We start from the raw sequence: 26,844 nt of genomic DNA, 5'->3' as shown, positions 1-26,844 counted from the left end.
AAAAAAGTTTGTGTCTAAAAAGTGAAAACATAATAAGTTACAAATTAGTTTCAAAGAAACGAGAAACCAAAAATTACGCAAAAATTTTTATCAAACTCAGTGATTCAGCCAATATATACAGAACTTAGAAACAATCTTTTAACATTATAGGAAAAACAAATGAAATAAAATTGTTATCAGTTCGAAAAAAACAACAATAATTTTACAACAGATCTAATACGATCGAAATAACCTTTTTATGTTTACAAAAAAGTTTTTCACGAATTGTGTTTCTTATGGAAATATTTTAGCAGATCTTGAGCTATATTATTGTGTTTTCTCGAGCATATCTTCTACTCATCCCCCTGTCCACAGACCTATTTATTTATTTGACATTTCTTCGGGTTTTTCGTATCTGGTTCTTGGGCGAGAAATTGTGCATGGCAAATGCAGATTTATTAGGTGCAGACTTCGTGAGACTCACGTAAGACGTAAAATGGCATAAATTAAAAATCATAAATCAAAAGTGCTAAATAAATCAGGAGGAAAATTGAGCAAAAAGTGTGCGTGTGTGTCTGTTGCTGTTTTTTCCCACTCTTTTGAGTCGATTGAAACCATTAATTACATTGAAGTAGATCCGTTTGGGCATTTTTGTTCGCTGTGCATAATTTTGTATTTCATAAATTATCAAATTTAATCTTTACTTGCTTGCTAGAATATCAAAGAAAACATTTTCGCCAAAGATTTCTCCTCGTGACTGTGAGAGTGTGTGTGTGTTTCTCAGTGTGTGTTACGCATTTTGTTAAGACAAGTGGCCAAGAAAGGAGGGGGGGGGGGGGGGGGGGGGGGAAGAAAGGGTAGAAGAGGAACAGATCTGAGCGAGCAATTGGTCGTTTGTAATGCCCTCACCGAAAAGTGGGGCATGCTCACAGTGCCATGAAGTAGAACACGTTTGGAATTGTGTATCTGCACTTACGTATTCATAAAGATGTGCATACACTAATATACTATTTATGCATTGGTTTGTGTGCCTGCAGTGTGGAAACAATTGGGCTGATTAACGGTTTTGAATTATGCAAATTTCGATGGTTATCAGCGGGGGCTATGGATACACACCTGCTGTTACATTTGTATAATTGCCATGTTTTAGCTATATTTGTTCAACGGGTTTTTATATAGGGATTTGATATGTATGGTGTTTCAGATAGTATCATTCGGTTAGATATAACTATAAAGTATTTCAAATATAAAAACGTGACAGAAAAAATATTGGCACACTACTAGGATTTTCAATACCAAGCTGAAAGATCTGAGAACATAATAACTCCAAATGTATCTCTGAAATGTATCTATGCTGAAAGGGATGTATCTATCTGAAGGTTACTTCAAATGTAATTTTGGGTAATTGTTTTAGGAAATAGTTCCTATATTTTAGGCTGTCTTAAAAATATAATCATATATAATACACAGTAACCCAAAAGGTTTATCTATATTATACAATCCCCTTAATTCTAGAGTATCCCAAAGTTAAGCATCTTCTAGAACCACTGCCACGCTTCTGGATTTTCGTGTATAATTGAATAGTGAGAGACAACAGCGTTTAGGAATTCTCGGGCGAAACAACAGCCATAGTAATAGCAATAGCAATAGCAATAGCAATAGCAACAAATGCCTTTGAGCGAGCAACAAGCAAACTGTGAAACCAAACCGAGAAATCTGGCTTAGCCTTTTGGCGTTGCGGAAATTGATGCTGCCACTGCCTCTGCCGCAGTCGCTGCCTCTGCCTCAGTCGACGTCGCTGCCTGCGACTACATTAATCTTACTTTTATTGCTCTTTCTGTTGTTACTGTTGTTTAATTAATTTTTGGCAAACATAATTTCCCATTGGGCCAGCTCAGTTAAATGAGTTGAATAATGATTTATAATTCACTTGATAATTTTTTCTCTCGCAATTTTCCTTTTTAATAATGTGCAAAAAATTAATAGTATGGAAAATGTAATGCGAGTAAGAAAAAAAAAGGGGGATGGGTGGGGGTGAAAAGCGAGGGCTGCAAAGTGTAGCACGCTAAACAAGGCCAAAACATTACGCATACGCCGCATGTGTCGGGCGAAAATGGGGTAAGAAATGGTTAAAATAGCCAGGAATTAATTGGAGGCGTTCGTTGGGCGGTGGGTGGTGTTTGGTGGGTGGTGCAATGGGGCTGACACTTGAGCGGCCGTTTTAAGTTACACTTTTAATTAATTGTTGTGTATAAATGATGGCACACTGGCAAAGGAGAAAATGCGCCAGAAGAGTGTGACTGAAAAAAAAAGAGGTTGACAAAGAGAGCTAGGGGAAAATGTGCAAAATAAGTGCATATTTTGTAATTAAGAATCGAATTTTCGTTATTGGTTATTTTCACTTTTGAGTATCAAATTCAGTTTCAACAATATGTTGTTTGTGAATTATTAAAATTAATTTAAAGATGCACTGGCAAAACCTATGACATGTGACCCATTGTTTTAATGGTATTTGGAAATTCCAAATTAATTTCAGTGATAAGACCTTTGCTGGTTTGTTTTTCTTAAATTTTAAGGAATGAATCATAAGTGATACCATTGTTTCGGTAAAATCTTGGCACATTTTGGTCAAATAATCTGCATTTAATTTTGTGAACAGCTCATGCAAAAAAGTTAATCTTCTTAATTATACTTTTATGCTACGCAGTGGCCTTGTCCACCGCCATTTTCTGGGGAATCCGAGGCGACTCCTCCTCTATCATCTTCCAGTTCCTGTCTCTCAGCACCTATATACCAAACAATGTGGCAACTAGCAACTAGCAACCCAACCAACTAATCAAACAACACGAACGCAAAACGAAGGCTTTCCACGAAACATTTGATGTGTTTTTCTGTTGCTTTTTTTTTGCTGGGGACGAGACGATTTCCGTTTTGGGGCTAGCTGCTATATAGCTATATATTTTTTTTCTGGTGCTGAGTGGCCGAGAGTGTCGGTTTGGATTCGACGCTAATTCGCATTAATCATACGACGCGTTGGACGCGCTCTCTTTTGTTTATGCATTGGAATCATGAAAACGAAATTCATACAAACTGAACTGGTCGCCAATGTGGAAAGAAGCTTTTCCATATTTTTATTTTTTTTCATATATTTTTACACACAAAAATTTACTAGAGAGAGGAAGCGAGAGGGGCATACGATGGGGAAAAGAGATGGGTGACGCCTTCTTACTGACGCTTTTGTTGTTGCTTATTTTTAATGTGTCAAGGTTCGCGGCATAATTTCTGTTGCTTTATTTCATTTGCGCGTAAAGCAAACAGAAAATATATCAAAGAGCGAGGCAGACTGATAGACAGCGATGATACCAAAACGAGTCATAAGCTGGGAAGTGTTTGACTTTCTTTTTAAGCTCCAAACAGAAGAAGTATGGGAAGATGAAAACTGAAGAAATCGCCTAAAGTAGGATTATATAAAAAAAATTTTTTTTTTTTTTATTCTGTTGGTACCACAACTCTGTAACTGAAGCGTACTATACTTTAACCATTAAAAAAACTTAGGTAACCCTTGCACACATAAGCTATAATGAGGTTTTCAGGAACATTTTTGAAAAGTTTTGATGATATTAGAACCCAAATCTGATTTCCGTCAACTTGTCACAATGTGACCACTACTTCAGTGAGCCCAGCCTTCGATTTTCAGTATACCCTAGAACCCAGACACTTACTTGGCCCGCCAACAGAAGAAATATACGAAGTTGAAAACTGTGGAAATCGGTTGAAGTAGGATTAGAAAAAAAAAATATTTTTTTTAATTCTGTTGGTACTACAACCCTTGAACTGAAGCGTACTATACACTAAACATTAAAAAAACTTAGGAAACCCTTGCACACATATCCTACAATAATGTTTTCAGGAATATTTTTGAAAAGTTCCGATGATATCAGGAGAAATTAGATCATTTTGCTCTGATTTCCGTCAACTTGTCACAATGTGACCACTACTTCAGTGAGCCCAGCCTTCGATTTTCAGTATACCCTAGAACCCAGACACTTACTTGGCCCGCCGACAAAGTTATTAAGCCCCACCACCAGCGAGACATAAAAAAGCCAAGACGGCGAAGGCAAAGGCGAAGATGAGGATGTCGACGTTGGAGGCGACGCATCGATAAATGTAAATGCAGTAAATGTAGTGGGGAATTAGGGGAGATGGAGTGGGTGGGAGTGGGTTGGGTTCGAAAGGGTTGGGGGAGGCTAAAGGGTACGACTATGCTGTAGTTATAGGTGGAAAAGATGGTTTGTGTGTGTGTGTATGGGGGTGGTAATACGGCGAGGGCAAAACATTTTTATTACCGCAGTGGAGTCGTAAAAAACTAAATTACTTTTAAGTTTGTAAATTGTGTAAGCTACCGCTCTCTTTCTCGTTTTAGTATATCCCTCTCTTTCTGCAATAGGTTACATAGTCCAGCACCCCTTACTTTTCCTTCCCTTTGCCAATTTCCCACCGCTTTTGGTCAACGCAAGTTTGCATTCTTTGTGTCACGTTTTCATCGAAAGATACCAAAAACACAGATACAGATACAGATACAGATACAGCCAGCGAAAGAGACAACAGATGTGCAGTTACAGGGCAGTGAAAGAGACGGCATGATTGATGGTAGGCCGTTGCAGAAGAAGAAGCAGTAGACGGGCACAGGGAAAAACAAATTTATGAAATGTCATTTATTCATAATGAGCCAAGCGAATGGGAAAAGTGTTGGCGCGTGTATCGAAACGAATGATAGTACACACAGAGAAATGGCGAAGAGAAGCGGGAGAAATGGGAGAAAGGGGAGAAATGGGAGAGATGAGGGGATGGCCGAAACGGGCCAATTGTGTGCATTGCATTTCGAGTGTTGTAAAGTGCCACAAACTTATTAGGCGAAAGTGTTTCGTGAGTGCGAGAGATTGTGTTTGAATGTGAATGCGTAATGAGTGCTGTTATTCGTTTTGTTATTCATTTGGGGATAGTTTTGCAGCTGAATGTAATTGATTAACCAGCGATTGAGTGGCTATCGATAACCCTAGAGTGGGGTCTCTGCAGCTCAAGAGGACCTTGGGGAATCGTTAATAATTCGGCTGGATTCGACATATTTGGGAGCGATAACTAATCTGATTTGTAATAGTTTGACCCTTAAGAAAATTTAAAAATATTTCCAATTGAGAACCTAAAATTTTCAAATACAAAATTTATTTTTCGAAACTTAACAAAATTTTAAAGTGTTTATAGTCGAAACTTCAGTTGGTCATAATAGGATATTACATTTTATTATCTTCATTTTTGAGTACTTAAGTGATCTTCTCCGTTTTATCGATTCTTCACTATATTAAGGTGGACCTACAGAACATTTTAAAATTGTGGTAAATAATTCTACACTCCGCAAACGAGTCACTTGCGGTTATCCAGAGCATTTCGCAACTTTCCGCTCACTTGCAACCGAGTCCACTGCTTCTTCTTCACGTTGAAGTATTATATCGTGTGCACTGAATATACTCACACAGATACATTTACAAATACAGAGACACACGCACACCTCGCGACCCCACTCACATGTCATTGTGTTGGTTGCTGCGCCTATTCGCGGCTATTTTGTATACATTTTGCATTAATTAAAAACAAAATAAACAGCAAAAGTCGCGCGCGCTTCGCCTGCACGGAGGCATGAAAATAAAAACTGAAAAGCAAACACATTCTGATTTAAATGTGATTGTTTTTCTGCTTTTTTCGCCTTCGTCTTTCATTTTTTCTCCGCTGATATTCACTTTACAAGCAAGTGGAAATGATTGGAGTAAAGTTTTTTCGGCTATCCCGTATTTGGGAACAATGAGGATATTAATAAGTTAATATGGGTTTTATGTGGAAAAGCTTAAATGTAGTCCAAATATTACAAAAAATAGTAATATAAGGTAACCAAAAATTTTCTGTGACAAATATTCAAACCTATACTGATTTCTATGATTTTGAAATATCTTAAGATGGGTTCTTATAGAATGCTATAATATGTATATCAAATTTTAATGGAATGGATGTTTAGCCTTTTTCTTTCATACTTTTAGACGCCTTTATTAATTATTTTAGAACCCTGGCTATTTTTTAAACTGTGGTGTGATCTTTTCCTGAGTGTTTGTACTAAGTTCAGATTGAATACAAAAAAAGAAAACAATCTTTTAAAATAGTTAAATGCTTTTAAGAAAAGGTTTCAGTACCATAATGTATTTTATGATTGTTCCCTACTTTCCTATAAACACCATATACCCTTAGATTCTATGATTGAGGGGTATCAGAAGCGCTGAAGTAAAGCAGAACAGAGGCAAAAACAAAGGCAAAAGCAGCGCCGACGCCAACACAACGCACACTGGCGCACAATCGCTCACACAGATACTCTGGTGTTCTGGTTCTCTTTTCTCAGTCGACTTCGGGGTTCTGCCACTGATTAGAAGTGTCTTTGCCTTTTATGTTATTGTTTCTGCTTTTAGGTACGGTGTACCTCTATGTATTTTTTGTGATTCTATTTTTTTCATACATTTTGTGACATTTTTGTTATGTTTTTTTCCACTGCCTTTGTGCACTTGCGATTTTCATGAAATTTCGCTATGGCTCTTTCAATAATTTTTGCACGTCTTGCAAGTGAATTTCTTTTGATTACTCTTGCCAAGTCAGCGATGTTGTTGCCATTGTTGTTGAGTGTTAATCGAATCGTGCGGCCCATCAATGCATTATATGCGGTGCCTGTACATGTGTTTCATTAATTTATGTGTAATTTCTCTATGTGTGCGCGCTGCAGCTGAACAAATCAAATTTCAATCAAAAGAACAAAAGATCGAAGGAGAAAACTGTAGAGCAAATCAAAAGCCAAATGCGCCCGCGAAGTAAATCCAACAAAATGATAAATTTTCGACGCTGCTCAGCACTGTCGACGTCGTTACACAACACTGGCCCGAAAAGTTCTCCCTATCGAGTTGTAGCCTAAAATCTCCCCACAAACCCCCGGCTCGAATCTATCAAAACGAGCGTCTTGAAGTCGTGCTACAACTATTCAAACTTCAGTGTCTATATATCATCGAAGTGTTTCCAAAATCTCGGCTCTCGACTCTTAATGTCTGAACTAATCAAAAACTAAACTAAACTTCGCCCAAGCCAGCAAGAGCTATAAAAGAACTATCTATGAATATTTGGGTAAGATTTGGTGAACTGTAAGAGCTTTTACTTGCTTAGTGGTTATTATTATTTAATTGATTGATGTGAAAGTAATTTCAAACATATATCTACGAAATATTCGCTTAGAATTTTGAATATTTGATGTTAATGTCGATTTTTATAAATTATAAATATTACCTACTATAGAAATTTTTGATGAGGTAAAGTAAATTTACTAAAAAAAAAGATATTGTTTCAAAGAAAAAGTCGCAATTAACTTTACCAATATGTACATATGAGCTTTGATTTTATATTATTAAGAAGCATGCCACTTTTCAATAATATATAATTATTTAAGTTTTACTATCTTAAAACAACTAATATTTAAAATGCAATGCGTTTTTAATGCAATCTGATCTATATAAGACATAAGGTGATTTTTACATTAAAAATATCTAGTTAGGAATGTTTATATTTCAGAATTTTGTTTTTTAATATCCCCAATTTATGCAATTTTCCCCTCCTCTCTCCTGTTTAGCAACACAAATTCCTGAAACGACCCGCGGAGGATGTTGACAATGGCCCTGACAACTTTGAACCGCCGCACAAGTTGCCCAATAACAACAACAATAGCAATAGCAACAACAACAATGGCAACTCGAATGCCAACAACGGCGGCAACAACAACAATGGCTCCAATGGCAACAACAACACCGGCAACAGCAACAGCAACAACAACAATTCGAACAACAACAATGGCCCCAACAACGGCAACAATGGCAACAGCAACAACAACAACGACTCTGAGAATCTAACCAAATTCTCGGTGGAAATTGTTCAACAACTGGAGTTTACCACATCGGCGGCAAATTCGCAACCGCAGCAGATTAGCACTAATGTCACTGTAAAGGCGCTGACCAATACATCTGTGAAAAGTGAACCAGGTGTGGGCGGCGGCGGAGGGGGTGGCGGCGGCGGTGGTGGAGGTAACAACAACGGCAACAACAACAACGGAGGCGGCGGTAACGGCAACAACAACAACAACGGAAGCGATCACCACCAGCAACAGCAGCAGCAGCAACAACAAGGCGGCGGACTGGGTGGCCTCGGCAATAATGGAAGGGGCGGAGGACCCGGGGGCATGGCCACGGGTCCTGGAGGCGTGGGCATTGGAGTCGGTGGCCTTGGCGGCATGGGCATGCCCCCCAACATGATGTCGGCCCAACAAAAGTCCGCCCTTGGTAATCTGGCCAATCTGGTCGAGTGCAAACGGGAACCCGATCATGATTTCCCCGATCTCGGCTCGCTGGACAAGGATGGCGGTGGGGGGCAGTTCCCCGGCTTTCCCGATCTCCTTGGCGACGACAACTCGGAGAACAACGACACCTTCAAGGATCTCATCAACAACCTGCAGGACTTCAATCCCAGCTTCCTCGATGGCTTCGATGAGAAACCGCTGCTGGACATCAAGACCGAGGATGGCATCAAGGTGGAGCCACCGAATGCCCAGGATCTGATCAACAGTCTGAATGTGAAGTCCGAGGGCGGTTTGGGCCATGGTTTCGGTGGCTTTGGTCTCGGCCTGGACAACTCGGGCATGAAGATGCGCGGCGGCGGCGGCAATCCGGGTAATCAAGGTGGCTTTCCCAATGGGCCCAATGGCGGTGGAGGTGGTGCCCCGAATGCGGGGGGAAATGGTGGCAACTCTGGTAATCTCATGTCTGAACATCCGCTGGCTGCCCAGACACTCAAGCAAATGGCCGAGCAGCATCAGCACAAGAATGCCATGGGCGGCATGGGTGGATTCCCCCGACCGCCGCACGGCATGAACCCCCAGCAGCAGCAGCAACAGCAGCAGCAGCAGCAACAACAGCAGCAGCAGCAACAGGCCCAGCAGCAGCAACATGGCCAGATGATGGGGCAAGGTCAGCCGGGTCGTTACAATGACTACGGTGGCGGCTTTCCCAACGACTTTGGCCTGGGACCCAACGGTCCGCAGCAGCAGCAACAGCAACAGCAGCCGCAGCAGCAACATCTGCCGTCTCAGTTCCACCAGAAGGGTCCTGGCCCAGGAGCCGGCATGAATGTGCAGCAGAGCTTCCTGGACATCAAGCAGGAGCTCTTCTATTCCTCTCAAAACGATTTCGATCTCAAGCGCCTGCAGCAGCAGCAGGCCATGCAGCAACAGCAACAGCAGCAGCAGCAGCAACACCACCAGCAGCAACAGCAGCAGCCCAAAATGGGAGGTGTGCCGAACTTTAACAAGCAGCAGCAACAGGTGCCGCAGCAGCAGCAACTGCAGCAGCAGCAGCAATACTCGCCCTTCAGCAACCAGAACGCCAATGCGGCGGCCAACTTCCTTAACTGTCCGCCAAGAGGGCCAAATGGCAACCAGCAACCCGGCAATCTGGCGCAGCAGCAACAGCAGCAACCCGGCGGTGGTGGACCGCAGCAGCAGCAACAGCAGCAGCGTGGCAATGCCGGCAATGGGCAGCAAAACAATCCCAATCCCGGCGGCAACACCTCAAATGCACCGCAGCAGCAACAATCGACCACCACAACGCTGCAAATGAAGCAGACGCAGCAGTTGCACATTAGCCAACAGGGTGGCGGAGCCCATGGTATACAGGTAAGTCCCTTCCTTTTTATACTCCCCATATCGGTTAATATATAAACCGAAAAAAACGAGAGCCCTATAAACACCCGAATGTAACCATTGCCCAGATGAAGCTTATCCAATAACATAACGCTACTTAATGCCATTGACACGTATGTAAATTTCCATGCATATTTAAGTTATCAGCGTAACGAAGTCAACAGCTTTTCACGAAAATCCCGACAGCAGAGCGGCAGCGGAAAAGCTCCTAGGGGTTGTTTTTCCACATTGAGTGAAACTCACCAGAGCTCTTCCCACTCACTCACGCATTTCACTCAGCTTGTTTTCTTTATATATATCTTTTTTTCTCGTTTTTTTGTTTTGTTGAGAAAGGATCATAAATCATGTTGGGGCAAACAAGCCGAGCAAACGAACCTTTGGCCGCTTTTCCCGCACTCTCACCGAGTTTTCTCTCCCTCTGTCTCTCGCTCTCTCGCTTTCTCCCTTCGCGTTTAACCCTCGATTTTCCATTTCCACTCGCCAGCCGAGTTTATCTCTGTCCATTAATTTTACCGCACATCTGTTCATAAAATTGCTCGGCGACCTGGCGCTCGGCTTCAGTGAGTCCTCGGCAGCGAGCGAGTGGCCTTCTCTCTGCCGCACGCTTTCCCCATACTCTCTCCTTTCTCCCCCCTCAAATTTTCCGAGTTCCATGTGCGCCATTTTCATTACGTGAGCGACAACCGAACACTGCTGGGTGGGAAAAAGGACGCCACGAGCAAAAAGAGGTTTGAGCTTGGCTTGCAATGGTTGCTTCTATTTCAGTGTTTTTCTCGAATGGAAATTTCCTTTTTAAGTAGGAAAAAGGCTTTAATATCTGGGGAAAAAACCTGTAAGAATGCGAGAAAAAGAAGTTAAGAGTACCCAGACAAGGGATGCAAAAGAAAACGTGGGAAGCCCTAGAAGATCTCGCTGAACAAAAGCTATTCGTAGTTAGAAAATAACAATCAAACAGAGAAAATGCTAAAAGATTGATTGGTTTTTGTGAATAAATAAAAGTAAACTAAGCTTGAAATGAAACTGAAACATGGTCTTATTTACCATGAATAATACACTTTTAGAAAAGCCAACAATATGATATTACTTTTATTTTTCAAACAAGTTTAGGGATAAGAAATCTAAGAAATCTAACTTAAAGATGTTAAAAAATGTATGCTACATAGTTTTTCTTAATAACATATAGATTTGAAATATTTTTAAGCCCACTTCTAGACACCTTTTTTGGTGATTTGAACAAACTGGTAGTTTCTATAGAGGGAGAAGAAATGAAGAAGGTATCAAATATTCTATGTGTACATGTTAGATACAAAACACCACTATACCATTTCCAAACTCCCTTAAATTTTAGAGATAAGAAATATAATTTAAAGATGGCAAAAAAGTATGCTACATAGTTTTTCTTAATAACATATAGATTTTAAATATTATTAAGTCCACTTCTAGACACCTTTTTTGGTGATTTGAACAAACTAGTAGTTTCTATAGAGAGAGAAAATGAAGAAGGTATCAAATATTCTATATGTACACGTTAGTTACAAAACACCACTATACCATTTCCAAACTCCCTTACTCCCTCTTCTAAAACAGAGCCCCTTTTTGATCCTTATTTATTGTGCATTTTTGGCAACAGCCCCAGAGTGCATGGGCCCATGAACATTTACTGAGCTCCGTCATCACTCATCCATATAGTAATGCATTCATCACTTCATTGCACCGCTTTTCCCCCAACAACCTCCCCCCAAACAGTATACGCCCCCTGCCCTTTGAGGGGCACTTTTTCCGGCAAAAAGCAAGGGAATCTCTCTTGCAAAAGCAATATTCCCTGGCCACATGCATCCTCACACACCGAATCCTACATATATGTATGCACTAAACCTAACCCATATTCATTATCCGCTCCAAATTGTTTTCCTGTTATTTCCCAACAACAACAGCACCAACATTTCATTTACAAAATGAAAGTGCAAAACTTTTTAAGTTAAGTTTCATGTCGCTGAGTAGTTTTCATCAGAGAACAGCCAAAAAAGCATAAAAGAGAGAAAGGAGCAATGAGAAAGGGGAGATGAGATAGGGAGAGGTAAAAGGAGATAGAAAGAGAGGACAAGTTGGTTTTGGCCTGGTCGAAAAAGGGACACGGCAACGGCATTTTATCCGATTTTTGGTCAGTTGCACTGGGAGAAACTGGCAAGAGTTTATTATAATTAAAATGATTTTATTTTGAAGCTATTAATTTCGTTCTAGTTAAGATTAAATAGTAAAGATTATATATTTTGTATCTCCATCTTAAAATGATAAACATTTTTCTCCGTGTATTTTTTCCTGGGCGCATTTAGCTCAAGTTTTGCCATGAATTTCGTTCATGCATTAACCCTCGGTTGCCTGAGACTTTTCCCTTTTAACCACCCTAACCCCGCTGCATAGGAAAATAGTTGAAGCAAGTTGAGTGCCGTAGAAAACAGAGGGGGAAAACAGTTTTCGAGAAGGCAAAACTTGTTGACGATTGAGATTGAAATTTTTCGGGGTTTATTATAATTTTTTATTTAGACTGCCCACCAGCCACTCACCGCCCCCTTTTATCCTCCTCCTCGGGGGCTTCAAGTTTTCTGCCCTCACTGCGATTTTGCCCAGTGGATGCTGCTGGCTGGTAACTGGTGGCCATAATCAAAGGCCGTCCTGGCGAATCCTTTTGGCTCGCTTATCGGGCCAAGACACAACACGTATACACACTTAAGTCTAACGATATATTTGCATAGGACTCATTAAAAATGCCCCCAAAAACGAGGCGGAAGGCATTTGGCAACGGGGGTTGCAAAAAGCCAAAACAGCATCGGATTCAACGAGTTTTCTCGGCTCAATAATATTTTTAAGGGGGAGCAAAAGTTGTGGGGAAACCTCTTAAGTGCAAGAAATGAGCGAGCAAAGTGTAAAATGTACAATGAATATGACAAAGAACGGTGGCGCAAGAAGAAAATGCTGGAATATGCACAATAAATTAAGCGGGGTCCAAAAAAAAAAATTAAATGGTAAGAACATAAAGTTGAAGTGGAAGAATGTGTAGAAAAGGAGCAACGCGCAGGGAAAATTAAACATTTTACTAATGAGGTTTCTTACCCCCAGACGGGTGACAGGCCATTTATAATGGTGGTACTTTTTGGACATTTTTTAATTGGGATTGTAAAGTATTTTCTTAAATATTTTTATTCAAAGAAAATATTTAAGCAAGTAATTATTGTTATTTAAATCAATCAGAATTATTTATTTTTAATAAAATGGTTTTAAATTTTGTTGTATTTATTCCATAGTCAAAAGAAACTTTTTTATAGTTCTGGAACGAAAACAAGTTCAACACAAGAATTCCTCTCTGTTAATAAGAAAAAAGTTGGCTGGACGCAAAGAATTCAAATAAAATTTATCAGATACTTATTGTGCAAAATGAAACTTACACGTCTAACCAAAGCAACCATGCAGCCACAAAAACCGGGCAACAACCAGACCAAAAACAACCTTACCCCGGCTAAAAGTTCAATGAATTCAAAATGTTGGCCATTTTGCATGTCCTGCATTAACTCGTTAAAATGCCAGCGACAACAACGGGGAACTGTATAGTTCTAGCCACCAACGAATTTGTGTAAAATACAATAAAAAAAAAAAAATAGAAAGCCATGGGAGAAAGGGGAGAAAGGCTTCGGTTGGTCGATCCGCAGGCGAAAGCGTCATCAAAATGCCAGGGCGCACAAAAGTATGCAGCGGAAATGTGCAAAACGTGAAAATGTGCGGAAATTATACTTGCCAGGCAGCCGCAGAAAGAGACAGCAACAGGGGCAACGAAAGAGACAGCTAGAGGGCAGAGTGAAGAGAGGGTCATATCTGATTTTATTACTTTGCCCGGGGCGACTTAATGAAGTAAGCGAGAAATGCGAGCACATGCGACCAACTTCGAACTCCAAATCATCCTGTATCAATAAACAATAAATAATTTATAACCTCAAGGAAGTGGAGATCTAGGCAGCATCCAAAGTACTTATAATGAAATGGAAAAGAAAAACGCGGCCATACAATGCGCAGGCGCCAAGGCAATAAAAACAAATCCCCGAATTTCAGTTTCGGGGTTCGGAGATTCCCGAGAACAACTCTTCACATAACTCGCCTTGACAGGGCTTATGGGGCCAGGACTTATTTGGCAGATTTTACATCTGTATAACAGCATTAACCTCTATAAATTTACCTCCCCCCCTCCCCCAAATGAAAAGGGAACTTTGGCTGTAAGTAAAAGCGTAAAGAGACAGGCAGCCTATTTATGAGCGGAAAACTTTAGCAACAAAAGAAAACATGGTATTTTCCCGCCTCTTTCATAATTCAACGAATTTGCCGGCTGTTGTTTTTAGGTATCCCAATTTTTCGGATCTCGCTCCGCTTGAGATTTCAGTTTCAGTTTTGTTTTTCTGGCCGGGCCCATTACGAAACGCATTTGATGCTCTCAAAGGTCACATTATTTACCTTTTATATTCCCATTCGTGTCAGTTTCAGGGGGATTTTTATGGGGTGTGGGGTTTGCTTGGGTTGGCAAGATGGTTTTTGGCGCATCGAAAGCGAAGTTTCGTAATATTTTCATTCTGTTTTCCTACTCCGCTTGCCGCTTTTGGCTGCGTTTCAATCAATTTGCAGGTGGTGTTGAGAGTTTTTTTGAGTTTTTGGGGAAAGGTGAGCGGAAAAGTTGATGAACTTTGACGGTATTTTGGGGTTAAGTGTTTTGGCAGTGTTTGAAAATGTGTGAAAATCATTTTGATTCAACCTTTCAACTGTGTATCCCCATTTTAATACATATGTCTTGAGTTCCCGCCTTGCAATTATAGTTCTCAGCCTCCTTTTTTGCTGTTCTCAGACTTTGAGGGATTATCTGACAGCTTATGGCAGCAATATCAATCAGTTTATTCACACATCTTCAGCATTTAGCCGTAATATTTCACTTTCCTGGGGCTAAGCCTGCTATCTGTCTCTTTTTTTTTGGGGGTATTTGCCCCTGCTTTCGCTCACCTGGCCATTTTGATACCCACCTTTCCGTTTTGCTTGGCATTTCCCTGCGGCGTTTCTTTTCAGCACTTTCCCTCAGCTATTTTCCCCTGCCGCCGGCATAAAATTTAATATTTGCGCGTGTTCTTAACCCCTCCTTGCCCTGCCATATCTATCTATCTATCTATCTATATATATATGTGTGTATCTCCCCCTTCGTCGTGATTATTATGCCATGTAATCCGCTTCATATAACACTGAGATGAAGACGTGGCAGCAGGAATGCGTAAGCAAGTACTTTTAATACTTTCACCTCCTTGGGGCATTGGGATTGGACCCAAACAACATATACTCCCCTGCTAAATATATATAAATATTTCAGCTTTTAATCTATTTTAATGGAAATTATTCGCGGGGAACAAAGTTTTTCGCTGGTGCTACTGGTTTTGCATTTTATTTGCTATAATTTGCTTGTCGCCACTTGCTATTCAGTAGCTATTTCATCCTCTTTCCCTCCATTTTATCCTTTTCTAAGTTTAATTTTTCTAATCTCGCAACAAATCCTGGTGGACGCTGCAAAGTATGCTATGGTTTTTACAAGGCTCTCCCTCTGCATCTGTGTGTGTGAGCCTGGTGCTGCTGTGTGTGTTTTCTGCAAACATCTCACGTCGCATATTTATAGGCTGCCAGGGCATAAAAAGCGATTCCAACTGGAGCCAAAGCTTGCCAAAAAGATTTACAAAATGTTTTCCGCCTTTTCCTTTTTATATATTTTTGTACGGTTTATTTTCCGTATATTTAGATTGGCTTTGGGGCACTGTAAAAACTTTCGTTTAGGTATCAGCCAGTCTGGTTTCCTGGCTCAAAAGTTGGTTGTTATCAACAAATGCAGTCCTGTATTCAAATTAGTTTTTATTTGAGCTGGCGAAAGAAAGAAAATACAGACCGAGACAGAATGGCAGACAAGGTTGACACTCGACTCATATCAGAAACAAAGTATTTGCACAATTTGTTGCAATTTCATGCGCCACTCAGACGCAAATTCATGTAAAATGTAAAAACGAGGCAAAGGCAGGCCGGTGGGCAAACAAACGAGTCTTGGTCGAAAAGTGTAAATTCTGGGCCCAGGATAAAGGGCTATTGCACTACCAATCCAAACCAAACACACTGGCACACACTCATGCTAGCCGGCATTTGAAATTCCATTAAATTTTGTTGCTTCGGTCACACGCAAAATAATTTCCAGTGACATTTCCCTGGCTTTTCGTTGACAACCGAACTCATTTCATTAACTACCCAAAAACAGAACGCACAATCTGTTGCCACTACACACACACATTGGGAAGGATGTGTATATATCCTATATATATATACGTATATGTTCTCGGCCATAAATATGTCTGCAGGGCCCTCAAACCCTTCAGGCCCTGAAAATCCCCCCCTTATAACAACACCTTGGGCATCCCAACCAGCCAGCCACCCACTGCAGAAACGTTTTGCCCGGCCACTTTATCAAATTAATTACTTTGCCAACAGCCGGGATGAAGGAATACGGGGGTTCCCCGGGAGGTCAAGTGGTCAGGAAAGTTGTTGTTCACTTACATTTGCCACACTTTTACGGCCATAACACGAAATCCGACTGTGAAAACGATGAGGGGATTGTCCAGGGGGTTGAAGGGATCAAGTGGAATTATGGAATTGCAAACTGGATTTGGAATAGTTGCAGCAGGTATAAGGATCAAGAACAAAAGGAGATCTCTTAGGATAAACAAAGAAACTGATTGCATATCATAGGATAATACCTTTTATTATTACAATTAAGAAGAAGTATGCAAATCATATGATAATATCTTTCATTATCCTTATTAGTATTATTATTAAAAAGAAATATGCATATCATATGATTGATATCTTTCAGTACTATTATTATTATTCTTAAGAAGACATGGCTCAATTTTAAATGCCAAGCTCTTGACGTCAATTGGCAAACTCCGTAGGTGTCTCAAGCTGTTTAAAACATATATCAATCTAAAGCAGATTTAAATATTTTCCATTCGTTGCAATGCAAATATAGCTTCGCTATACCTTAAATAGAAAACACGCTGACGTCACTTGGAAAACATTTTAAATATAGACCGTAGAAAAAGTTGTCTCGTTTTTTTCTGTTCCCCAAAGGAAAATCAATATCATGTAGAAGCAAATGGTAACCAGTGTCACGCTAAATAATAAAGTAATTCTTGTATTTTGTGTGCTGTTGTTCTATGGAAACATTCTTGGGATATTTCAGCGCATTGAGATTATTAACCATAAGTTTTAATTTCTGCGAAAATAACCTTTTATGCGACAACGCCCACTCCAAAATGGGAGTTTTCCTTTTAGGGCCCACGTGGCGTATGGGTAATATTATATTGTATGGGCCACATTCATTTGATCTTAGCTGCGTTGGTGTTCGTAAGGGGGCGTGTGAGTGTGTGTGTGTGTGGGGGCGTGGCTGCGGTGCGTGTCTAATGCTCGTCACTTGAAAACTCGCCGAGCCAAAGTAATTGAAAATGTAAATGGTTGAGGTTAGTGGCAGTGGAAAGCGAATGGAAAACGGGTGCCGATGAGGATGTGGAAAAGCGGAAAGTGAGTGAAATGTAAGTGCAAAAAAGTAAGTTTTCTGTATTTTGCGGTATCGGCTTTAGTATTTTTGGTATACTTAATTCCCTTTTTTGGAGGTTTACAAAATGCTTTTATAATTATTAGTTCCCCATGTTTTCCAATAGAACTTAAGAGCTGTTTTTCGTTCAGACATTCGTATTCGGTGATGATAAATTTCTTGAAAAATTCCAGCACAAAACAGCATACCATTCGAACCAACCTTCCCATTTTTCATTCGGTTGTTGGAAAATCATTGCGAAATTTCGTTTCGAATTTAGGTGAAAATGCAAAGCGAATTTCCATGCAGGTGATGTGCTGATCCTGGGGGGAAAAATGGAAAACAAGGGGGCGGCCGGGTTCATATGGCTGGATAATTCTGCCAAATTTGCAGCTTTGCTTTTTTGTTTGTTGTTTGCATTCTGTTGTGTCCTCTATTTACCAATGTGTGTGTGTGTGGGGATATGCGTACGTGTGCGTTTGCCTGTGTGTGAGTAAATAAAATTAACGAATGTTGAACTTTCTGCTGACAAAGTTCCGGCACATGCATAAGCAAATATGTTGAAAATTTCCAAACAGCAATTGATTTTCGTTTTATCGAAATAGTGGGGAAATCCGGAATTTTTCACGATTGTTGCTGAATTATTTTAAAGACTGTTTACCATAATTCGCTGGGTAAGTCAGTGGGTAAGAAGAGTTTTTTAAGATGGAGTAATCTTTTTATTTTTAAAAGTTAGTAGCTTTTTTGGTTAATAGTTCTGGTTATCTGTCTCTTTGCTTTGCGCTTTCCCTTAACTCTTCCGTGTTTCTTATTATTATTTAAAATCATTGTCACGTTCTACCTTTATTTTGCAAATTGCTGGGTGAGTCAGAGACGCGCGCGTTTCTTTAGCGTTTTAATTTGTATCTCACAGATGCAGTCACTCGAAAAGCGGCAAAAAGAGAGAAAGAATCGCAGCGAGAAGAATTCTTCTCAATGCTATTTTGATGTTGATCGTGCGCCGGGGGGCCTTTGTTCGCCCATCGTTCTTGTTGTTGTTGTTGCTGTTGCCATGCAGCTGCTTTATCTATCAGATGCCAGCTATATGACTCATCCGACTTGTGCCCTCAGCTGCGGATTTTCCGCTTTCGGCTCGCTTATCGTCTTCAGATAAGCTTGATATAACCGATCTGATCTCATTAGATCTGGCGAGCTGCTTTGTTCTTCCATGATCTTGTTAATGCAGGAAGTCATTTGTTGATCATATGATTATGATTGTGATTGGGATCAGAGGAGATCAGATCGGTTCAGCTTGATCGTGTAATGATCCCCATTAGCTGGCCTTTTTTACTCGGCAATTACGGGCTAAATCAAATATTCGAACTGGGCACGCAAAATATTTACACTAATTAGCTGCATTTCCTCTACGGTCCAGTACACTCCACTACAAACGACTTGTTTTTGCAGCGGCATTAAATCGCCATTAAAGCAACTACAGCAGCTACGGCTACGGCAACAAATTAAAAATGCAATTGCAAATTAAATTTAATTTAAAAATCCATCAAGTCGAGTGAACGACTGGGAATGGCGAACTGCAAATGCCTTTTGATTTTTATGCACTCCCGCCTCGTAATTGATGAAGAGAAATGGGAAAAAACGGCAGCTGCAACCACAGCAAACATAAATATAAGTAATGAAATCATTGCCAGATTAGGTTCTCTATATATGCATACATATATCTGTCGATTTCTCACATTCATTATTCATTATTCACCATTCAGGGAAAATGGTTAATGGCCTTTTGGCCCAAAAGCGAATGTTCTAATTTCTTGGAACTTTGCAGAGCCTCAAGAGAGGAAAATCATTTATTATTTTAGATTTTATTCGTGCTTTAGATTTTTTGAAAATTAGTTTTCAGAAGTAGAAATTCATGGAATAAACTATTTTAGGAATATTCATTGGGTTCTTTCTTTGCAATGAAAAGGTATCCAAATCTGTTTGTTTTATTACGTTCTTGGCTTTACATTAAAATTAAATTAATATTATTAAATACATTTTCTACAGTAGAATCAAAATTTGTAACTTTAAGTTCATTGAACTGGTATATTTATGGCTATTTTGCTATGGTGTCCTGATAAATGGTGCTGATAAAAAGGCTGGTGGGCTGCCCTACCTCGTAAACTTTTGACAGACGATCCATTAAAATGTTTTTCATAAATTTGCCACAGGTGTGCCTGAGCGGTGCATGTGCCGCCTATGGGTATTTATGTATCTGTATCCGAAAACCCTTTTTGAAATGAAGCCAACAAACAAATCGAAGTCATCCATCGACCGAGAGCCAAAGCCAAAACCCCCAATAATTTAAGCCAGCAGCAGCAGCACCGTTTCCAATTCACCCCCAACACACCCCCCTTTTGACCCACATGACATATGCATATAGTGCAGTTCATTTTGGCCACCACACAATGCAACACCCCCCGCCCCCTTTTCCACTACATATAAGCATTTTGGGGGCCGCTCTCATGGCCATTTATGCCAAAATTTAATTTATAATTATTGCAAGTTTAATTTATGATCATTGACATGCTGCAGCAGCCGAAATACACACACACACACACCCAGGGAAACGGAAACCGCATTGAAAGGGGGGTGGATGGGTGGTTGAAAGGGGCTGGAAAAGTGGGTGTTGGGTGGCGGCCAGCTATTGTATCTATTCCTCGTTTCAAGCCACCACCCCCTGCTGCAGATTGTCTGGCATTGTGTGCAAACTGCAACTGTTTCAAAAGTTTTTCTCTCCTCTCCACTGGGAAAACTAGGGTCCCTTGGGTGGCATGGGCAGGATAAGGAAAATGGGGAAAGTGGGGGGGAAATGGGGGCGTAACTCACACCGCTTGCCGCGCTGAAAGTTGGCTGATATGTCGGCATCAACAATGATGACGATGACGGGAATGTGGATGTGAATGTGGATGGACGCGTTGCAGTTTTCCTGCATGCCTATACATGTGTGTGTGTTGTGTGTGTGGAAAGTTATAACCCCACCGCCCAGGAGATTTCCACTCACTCTCTCTTCGGGGAAAGCAGTTGAGGATTGCCTGCATCTCGGAATGCGAAAGGCATGCAGAGTGTGCTGGGAAGCAATCTGCACCAGGTATTTGCCACCGTAAGTGAGCATAATTACATTAAATTGAACCCGAAGGAATTGGACGGGTATCGGGTTAGTTTGCTCCATTTCGGGGGTTAAGGGTTAAACCACATTTTGATGGACTGTCAATCCATTGGTCATCCTTTTAAAGGGCCTGGGTCTTCAAGGGTTACACTTTTATAGGCGAAAAGAGGATGCTTATTAGCTACTTATCTTTATTAAATCATATCAAGCTTAGGAACTCCAATAATGCTAGTGTTATAAACTTTTGATCCAAATAATGTAAACCTATTTTACCTTTTATTATTATTCTGATCGGTCCATTTCGAGGGCTAAGGGTTAAACCACATTTTGTATGGATTGTCAATCCATTGATCATCCTTTTAAAAGGTCTGGGTCTTCAAGCGTAGGTGAAAAGAGGATGTTTATTAAATCATATCAAACCTAGGAACTCCAATAATACTAAAGTTATAAACTTTGGATCTAGGTAATTTAAACCTATATTATCTGTTATTATTATTGTTCTGATCAGACAATTTCGAGGGTTACGGTCTATATTACATGTTTATAGATTATCAATCCATTAATCTTCCATTTAAAAGCTCTGCATCTATAAAGGTTATGATAAATAAAAATGATGATTCACTATTATCTGTATGAAAGACATATCTTCGGTTTAAAAATCCATCACTTTCATCCACCAGATATCAATAGAAAACATATTTCACCCATAATAAGGTTATGTGCCATAATAAGTTCCTTAAAATTTCAATAAAATCCGATTACCTTTTCCACCCCCAGCAATATGATTTTTTGAGCCCTGGTGCTTTCCAGCTTGTCGCTGGCAATTAAAAATCAAATTCGCCGTGCTCTAACGCTTTTCCAAATGAGATTTCGCTCGTTCCCTATATCTACCATCTACCATCTCCATTCCCTGTCATAATTTCGTTAAATAACGCAGCGCGGACACCTCATTGGATGGGATTGGATTGGATTGGATGCGATGGGATAGGATCGTTGTGGGGGATGGGGAGTTCCCAGCGGGGGGTGTACGAGGCAGCTAGTTTATGTCACACAAATATCCAATGACAGACACCCAACGGGTGGCTATCCACTATACACCCACCCCATACCCTGGAATTCCCTTGGCTTCATTTTGGATTTTTTGGCTTCTCTGCCAAAACGAAGAAAAAAGCGAAAAAAAAACATCAAGAAGCGACAGGGAAATGGGGAACTGAGGAAAGAGCAAAACTAAAGCCCAGACTAAATCATGTTGGGGGCAGTTGTTAGTGGGCGTTAGTGGGCGTGGCCTCTTTACTAATTTCATTGACTCTTCAATTTTTGGTCGGCTGCCAAGCGGCTCCAAGTGGGTGGGTGCTTTATGAGTTACTTTTACGCCGTTTCACTTGTAGGCGAACTTCTCTTACGGCCATATGACACTGGTTTAAATTTCGAACTACATACTATAAAAATAATACAAATAAGGGCAACTAGTAGCACATCTATACATAAAAATATAGGTTTTTAATATACATATCAAAAAACATTTTTGCCAATCAGTTGAATTTCTTAGCCAGTGTCATATGGCCATAATTTAAAATGGAACACCAGAAATATTATCATATTTGCGTAGGGAGTATATTTTGCTTTGTAGTTTTATAAATAGATTTCCAAATCGAGTTTAAAAGTTTTATATTAAAAATAAAAATAAACCAACCTTTTGTAAGAGAAGTATAATCGATATCGTAAACCCTAAACCTTTTTTAAGCGTTTTAATATTTTACAAATCAATTTCATTATCAAATTTTTTTTTCTATACTCATTATATAGTACCAAAGACCATCTTTACTTTTATCCCCTTTAATTTAAGTTAATCGAAAATGTAAGGCCTAAACCTTTTTAAGCTTTATAATATTTTTCAAAACAATTTTATAATCAAATTTGGTTTCTATATTCAATATATTATACTTTCATGCACTTCAATTTTAGTTTAGCTTAGAAAATGACTATGCCAAGGAAAGCAAAATTCAGAGAAGGTTGGCCTGCAGCAATAATTAATCATAAAACCTTTTGTTGAGATTTTTCGCACCTGCTTGTTTTTCGGTGTCTGTTTTTCAAGTTTTTCAATTACTTTAAGTGCAAGTGGGGCAACAAGTTTGGCTGTGGGCTTCGTCGGTACAGTTGTGCCTGGTCAGCCAAGCGGAGTTGAAGATATGTGAATGAAAACCGCTCGAAAAAAAAAATGGGGACCGCAGTTCCTTTGGAGTTTTATGTTCTTCTTCGCTGGGTGTATTTTTGTTTTTTCTTCAGTGATACTCCAGCCTTACATGTGTCACACACACATGCAGGCCACTGGCAGGATAGTCACATATATCATTGTCAAGTCTATATGCAAGGCATCCCCCTGCCGCCGCCACTGCCCCCTGGAACACCCCAAACCTCCTCCAACCCTCCCACCAAGCCATATCATTCCCTTGACAGCGCGTGGGGCGTGCGGCAATCTTTTTGGCTTGTCAAATGCGCATTTCCTGCTTAGAGTCCTTGCTCTACATGTGTGTGTGTCTGTGTGTGTGTGAGTATCTCCTCTCTGTGTTGGAGTGTATCTGTGTTTGTCTCCAGCGCAATCAATATGGCGGCGCTGGGGTAATAGCTGCAGGATTTACGCGCTCGTGCGGCGTCTCCGGTTCACCCGCAAGTCCTGCCCCATCCAGCCACCCAAAAATCCTGCGCCTTCGTCCTCGGCAGTTACCTTTAAACTTTTTTTATTGATATTTTATGTATTAGTGGTTGTGTATCCGCCTTTGGGTCTCTGTGTGTGTGCGTATCTGTGTGCATGGGTTTTGTCTTTTTATGAAAGCTGCTGTAATGATTTGTTTTATGAACTTGTTCTGGGCTTCGATCCGCAGCCAAAGCCAATCGATGTTTAACCAAGGCCCATCGACTTCATTTGGGGAAGGTATTTATGACTGACAGCAGAGAAAGAAGCTGTAATTCCTGGGCTTAATAGAACCAACAAGTTATGTGCCTTGAGTAAAGAAAGTGGCTGCAGAGAGAAAATTATATGTGATATGTGAATACATTTTTTTATTACATCTTATAAAGTTTTACATTTAAAACATACAAATTAAATTATTTTGAAAATTCAAATTGGGTTATATTGCAATTTTTTTTAATTTAGAATTTAAAATCAATTTTTTAGCTGATCAGTAATAATAATAATAATAAATAACAAGTTCAATTTTGTTGTCATTGTGTTTTTTTTATAAAAAACCCGTTTTTTTAACAGATTTAAAAAAGTGAAATGGAAAAATATTCCCCAGCTTTTTTCTCTGCGTGTATAGGACCACACATATCATGCCAGAAACCTAATTCCACTTTCCACACTGAGGCAACATTTTACACCTTGGCTTTAGATTCAGAGGGGCAGGCGCATGATTTATGGCCAACATTCGAACGAGTGGGTGGTGGGTGGGGGTGGGTCCTTGGTGGCTGGGCAGAAGGCTGCCTGCCACACGCCGACCAATGCCAAAGCCAAGGCACTAAACTTCAATTAGCCCCGACGAGAGTCCATGACTTTTAATCAGCGTACTTTGCGCCCCCTAACCCTCACCCTCCCACTCGCACTCACTGAACCACGCATTTGCCCTCCTGCTCGCACGCGAGTTCGAAATGAAAATGCGTGGAGCTGCAGAAAACACACAATAAATTAAACCAACAAGCAATTACAGCAACAGCACAGAGTGAAGGGGGCACAGGAACAAAGGCCATAGCTCAAAGGCTAGACATTGCGGTATCCTATATTAAAGTTTAGAATTAGAGGGGGGCATTAAATCATTTTTATAGTAAAAAAATTTTATTTTATTAATTTTATTTTGTGTTAAAGTACCTCTAGGTAACTAAAATATTTGCTGTTTCCTTAGCATCCCATATATATAAAAAAAAAATTGTTTTAACTAAACATCCTAGATTATCAAAAGATTTAATATTAAGTTAAACTATTTTCCTATACAATTAATAAATATATTAAATTTAAGTTTGAATTTCATAACCTACCCTATAGACCCTTTATTTCAAAAGGGAAACGCGACCGCAAAGTTGCTAAGTGGGCTTGTTGTTGCTATTGCATTGGCTGTTGCTATTGCTTATGGTCACACATGAAGTGTAAAAACCCCTTGGAGGGTGAAGGAAAATAAGCCTTGAATGGTCCCCCAAGTGGGGTGGCTTAAAAACGAGGAAAATCACCGTCAGAAGCCATGGAAACTATGTGGAACTTCGATCCCAGGGTGTGCGGTGTTCCGGTGGCAAGATTTATTCGCTGCTCGCAGATTTTTGGGTGTGAGGTGGCGAGTTCCGAGGGCAAACATTCGAGGGCAAGGAGAGGTTTGGGGGTAAAATGGGGAGTTGGGATGGCATTGAAGTTCCAGGGTCGATCGCAGGCGCTGCTGTCCTCCGCTCATTTTGCATGTCGCCCCGGCGCTCTTTTTGGGCCCATTACAATAACAAATGAATGGCAAATTTGCTGCTCAGTGGGGGGAATCCCCCGAAGATATATAAACGTGCACTGATAGAAAATATAAATACTCGTTTTTATGAAATTTTATATAATTCTTAACATAAAAACCCCTCGTATAAAGTTTTCAAAGGGAAAGAAGTAAGGAAACACTTTTTTATATATTTAAAATTAATATATTACTTGTGAATATCATATAATAAGATTATCTGCTGATCCAGATACTTATTTTTTCCAAGTGCAGGCGGTGAAGCGCACACAGACAGATAAACGCAGCAAAGTAGACTATGAAAAAGTGCCGAAAGATTTATGCTTGCCTCTGGCTTTCTCTCTTTCTCTTCGTGAGTGTGTGTGTGTGTCTGGCAGTCAATGCGGATTCGAAAGCCATCCTGGCGATAATAAGCTTGAAAGCCTGCCACCCACTCTCCTTGCCTGTGTGTGTGTGTGTGTGTTTGTGTGGGCGACACATCGAGCTGACAGCAAATGAGACAGCTGCAAATGGAGAAGGTGTTGGCCTCCTCCTTTGCCACCCCCTCCCATGTTCCCTCCTTGGGCTACGGATGCCAAGCTATGTGTCGGGTATTAGCCTCAAAAATCCCTCGCCCTGACATTCCAGGCAAATTACCAAAGTGCCAGGAGCCGGTGACAACCATTCGAGTGGCCTGTCGAATGTGGGTGCATGTCTCCAGAATAACACAAATAAGATCAAAGATCCATGCGATACGCTTGAAGTCAATCTCATCTTCTTTTTGAAATCTTTTTCTTAGCTATAGGATTTTTATGAGATATTGGGGTAATCCCTTTTCGCAGTATTTTGTTCGTTTATAGGTTTGGCTTATAAAATAGAGTTTAAATGGTACATTTCTTTTCTGATTCGTTACAACTTCTTTTTAGAGTTTTGTTATAGTTTTTTGAGCTTTTGATCCAAAACTCAAAAAATAAAAAGAAGTGAAACCAGATCGATTCAATTTTAGATTTTGAAATCAATCTAAATAAATTGTTTTAGGTTTGCGAGATTACTATCTTTTTAGAAATGTGAGAAACAAAATTAAGAGCACTTTAGTCTTTATATCAAGAACGTTTTTTCTCGAATATGTGTTGAAGACGAATTCTCACATTGATCATGACTACTTGATCTTGTTTATTCCGCTCTCTATTTTTCTTAATTTAATAAGCAACTACTGACTAATCCTCTATAATGTTATCCTTTAACAGGTGTCGGCTGGTCAGCATCTGCATCTGAGTGGCGACATGAAGAGCAACGTCTCGGTGGCCGCCCAGCAAGGTGTCTTCTTCAGTCAGCAGCAGGCGCAGCAGCAGCAACAGCAGCAGCAGCCCGGCGGCAACAACGGACCCAATCCCCAGCAGCAGCAGCAACAGCCGCATGGCGGCAACGCTGGCGGAGGAGTGGGCGTGGGCGTGGGCGTGGGCAATGGCGGTCCAAATCCAGGACAGCAGCAGCAGCAACCAAATCAAAACATGAGCAATGCAAATGGTAAGTTCAAGTGCCTACCACAAAAGATTAAATTTCAATTTGTACTATAAATTACAAAAATTACCCACTCTTAAAGTCAACTTTTTTAAAAAAAATAAATATATTTAAGAACATTTTGTTCTGAATATAATAGCTGAATGTATAGCCATAAAGATTTTCTTCTTGAATCAATCAAGATAATATAACAACTGTTCTTAAATATATGAAAATAATTGTTGAAAAGTACTAAGGTCGAGATAAATCCAGAGTTTGCTTTCCTTGATTA

At 40.2% G+C, this 26,844-nt stretch overlaps 1 protein-coding gene across 3 annotated transcripts in view; it reads left to right on the top strand.

The window, feature by feature from the left end:
* LOC119549368 (neurogenic protein mastermind) overlaps window positions 1–26,844 on the top strand; it is a 77,565-nt gene that overhangs the window by 48,066 nt on the left and 2,655 nt on the right. For 2 of the 3 annotated variants that reach the window (XM_037857401.1, XM_037857402.1), the window contains exons 2-4: window positions 6,797–7,188; window positions 7,688–9,778; window positions 26,300–26,579. In XM_037857401.1, coding sequence (XP_037713329.1) covers window positions 7,177–7,188; window positions 7,688–9,778; window positions 26,300–26,579 — 2,383 coding nt within the window. In that variant the 5' untranslated portion in view covers window positions 6,797–7,176. The remainder of the gene's footprint in view (window positions 1–6,796; window positions 7,189–7,687; window positions 9,779–26,299; window positions 26,580–26,844) is intronic. The other variant, XM_037857400.1, reaches the window with a different exon arrangement.

This window comes from Drosophila subpulchrella, chromosome 2R (genome assembly GCF_014743375.2).
Source record: "Drosophila subpulchrella strain 33 F10 #4 breed RU33 chromosome 2R, RU_Dsub_v1.1 Primary Assembly, whole genome shotgun sequence".
NCBI classification, from domain to species: domain Eukaryota; kingdom Metazoa; phylum Arthropoda; class Insecta; order Diptera; family Drosophilidae; genus Drosophila; species Drosophila subpulchrella.
This window is presented reverse-complemented; position numbering and strand designations above follow the sequence as displayed.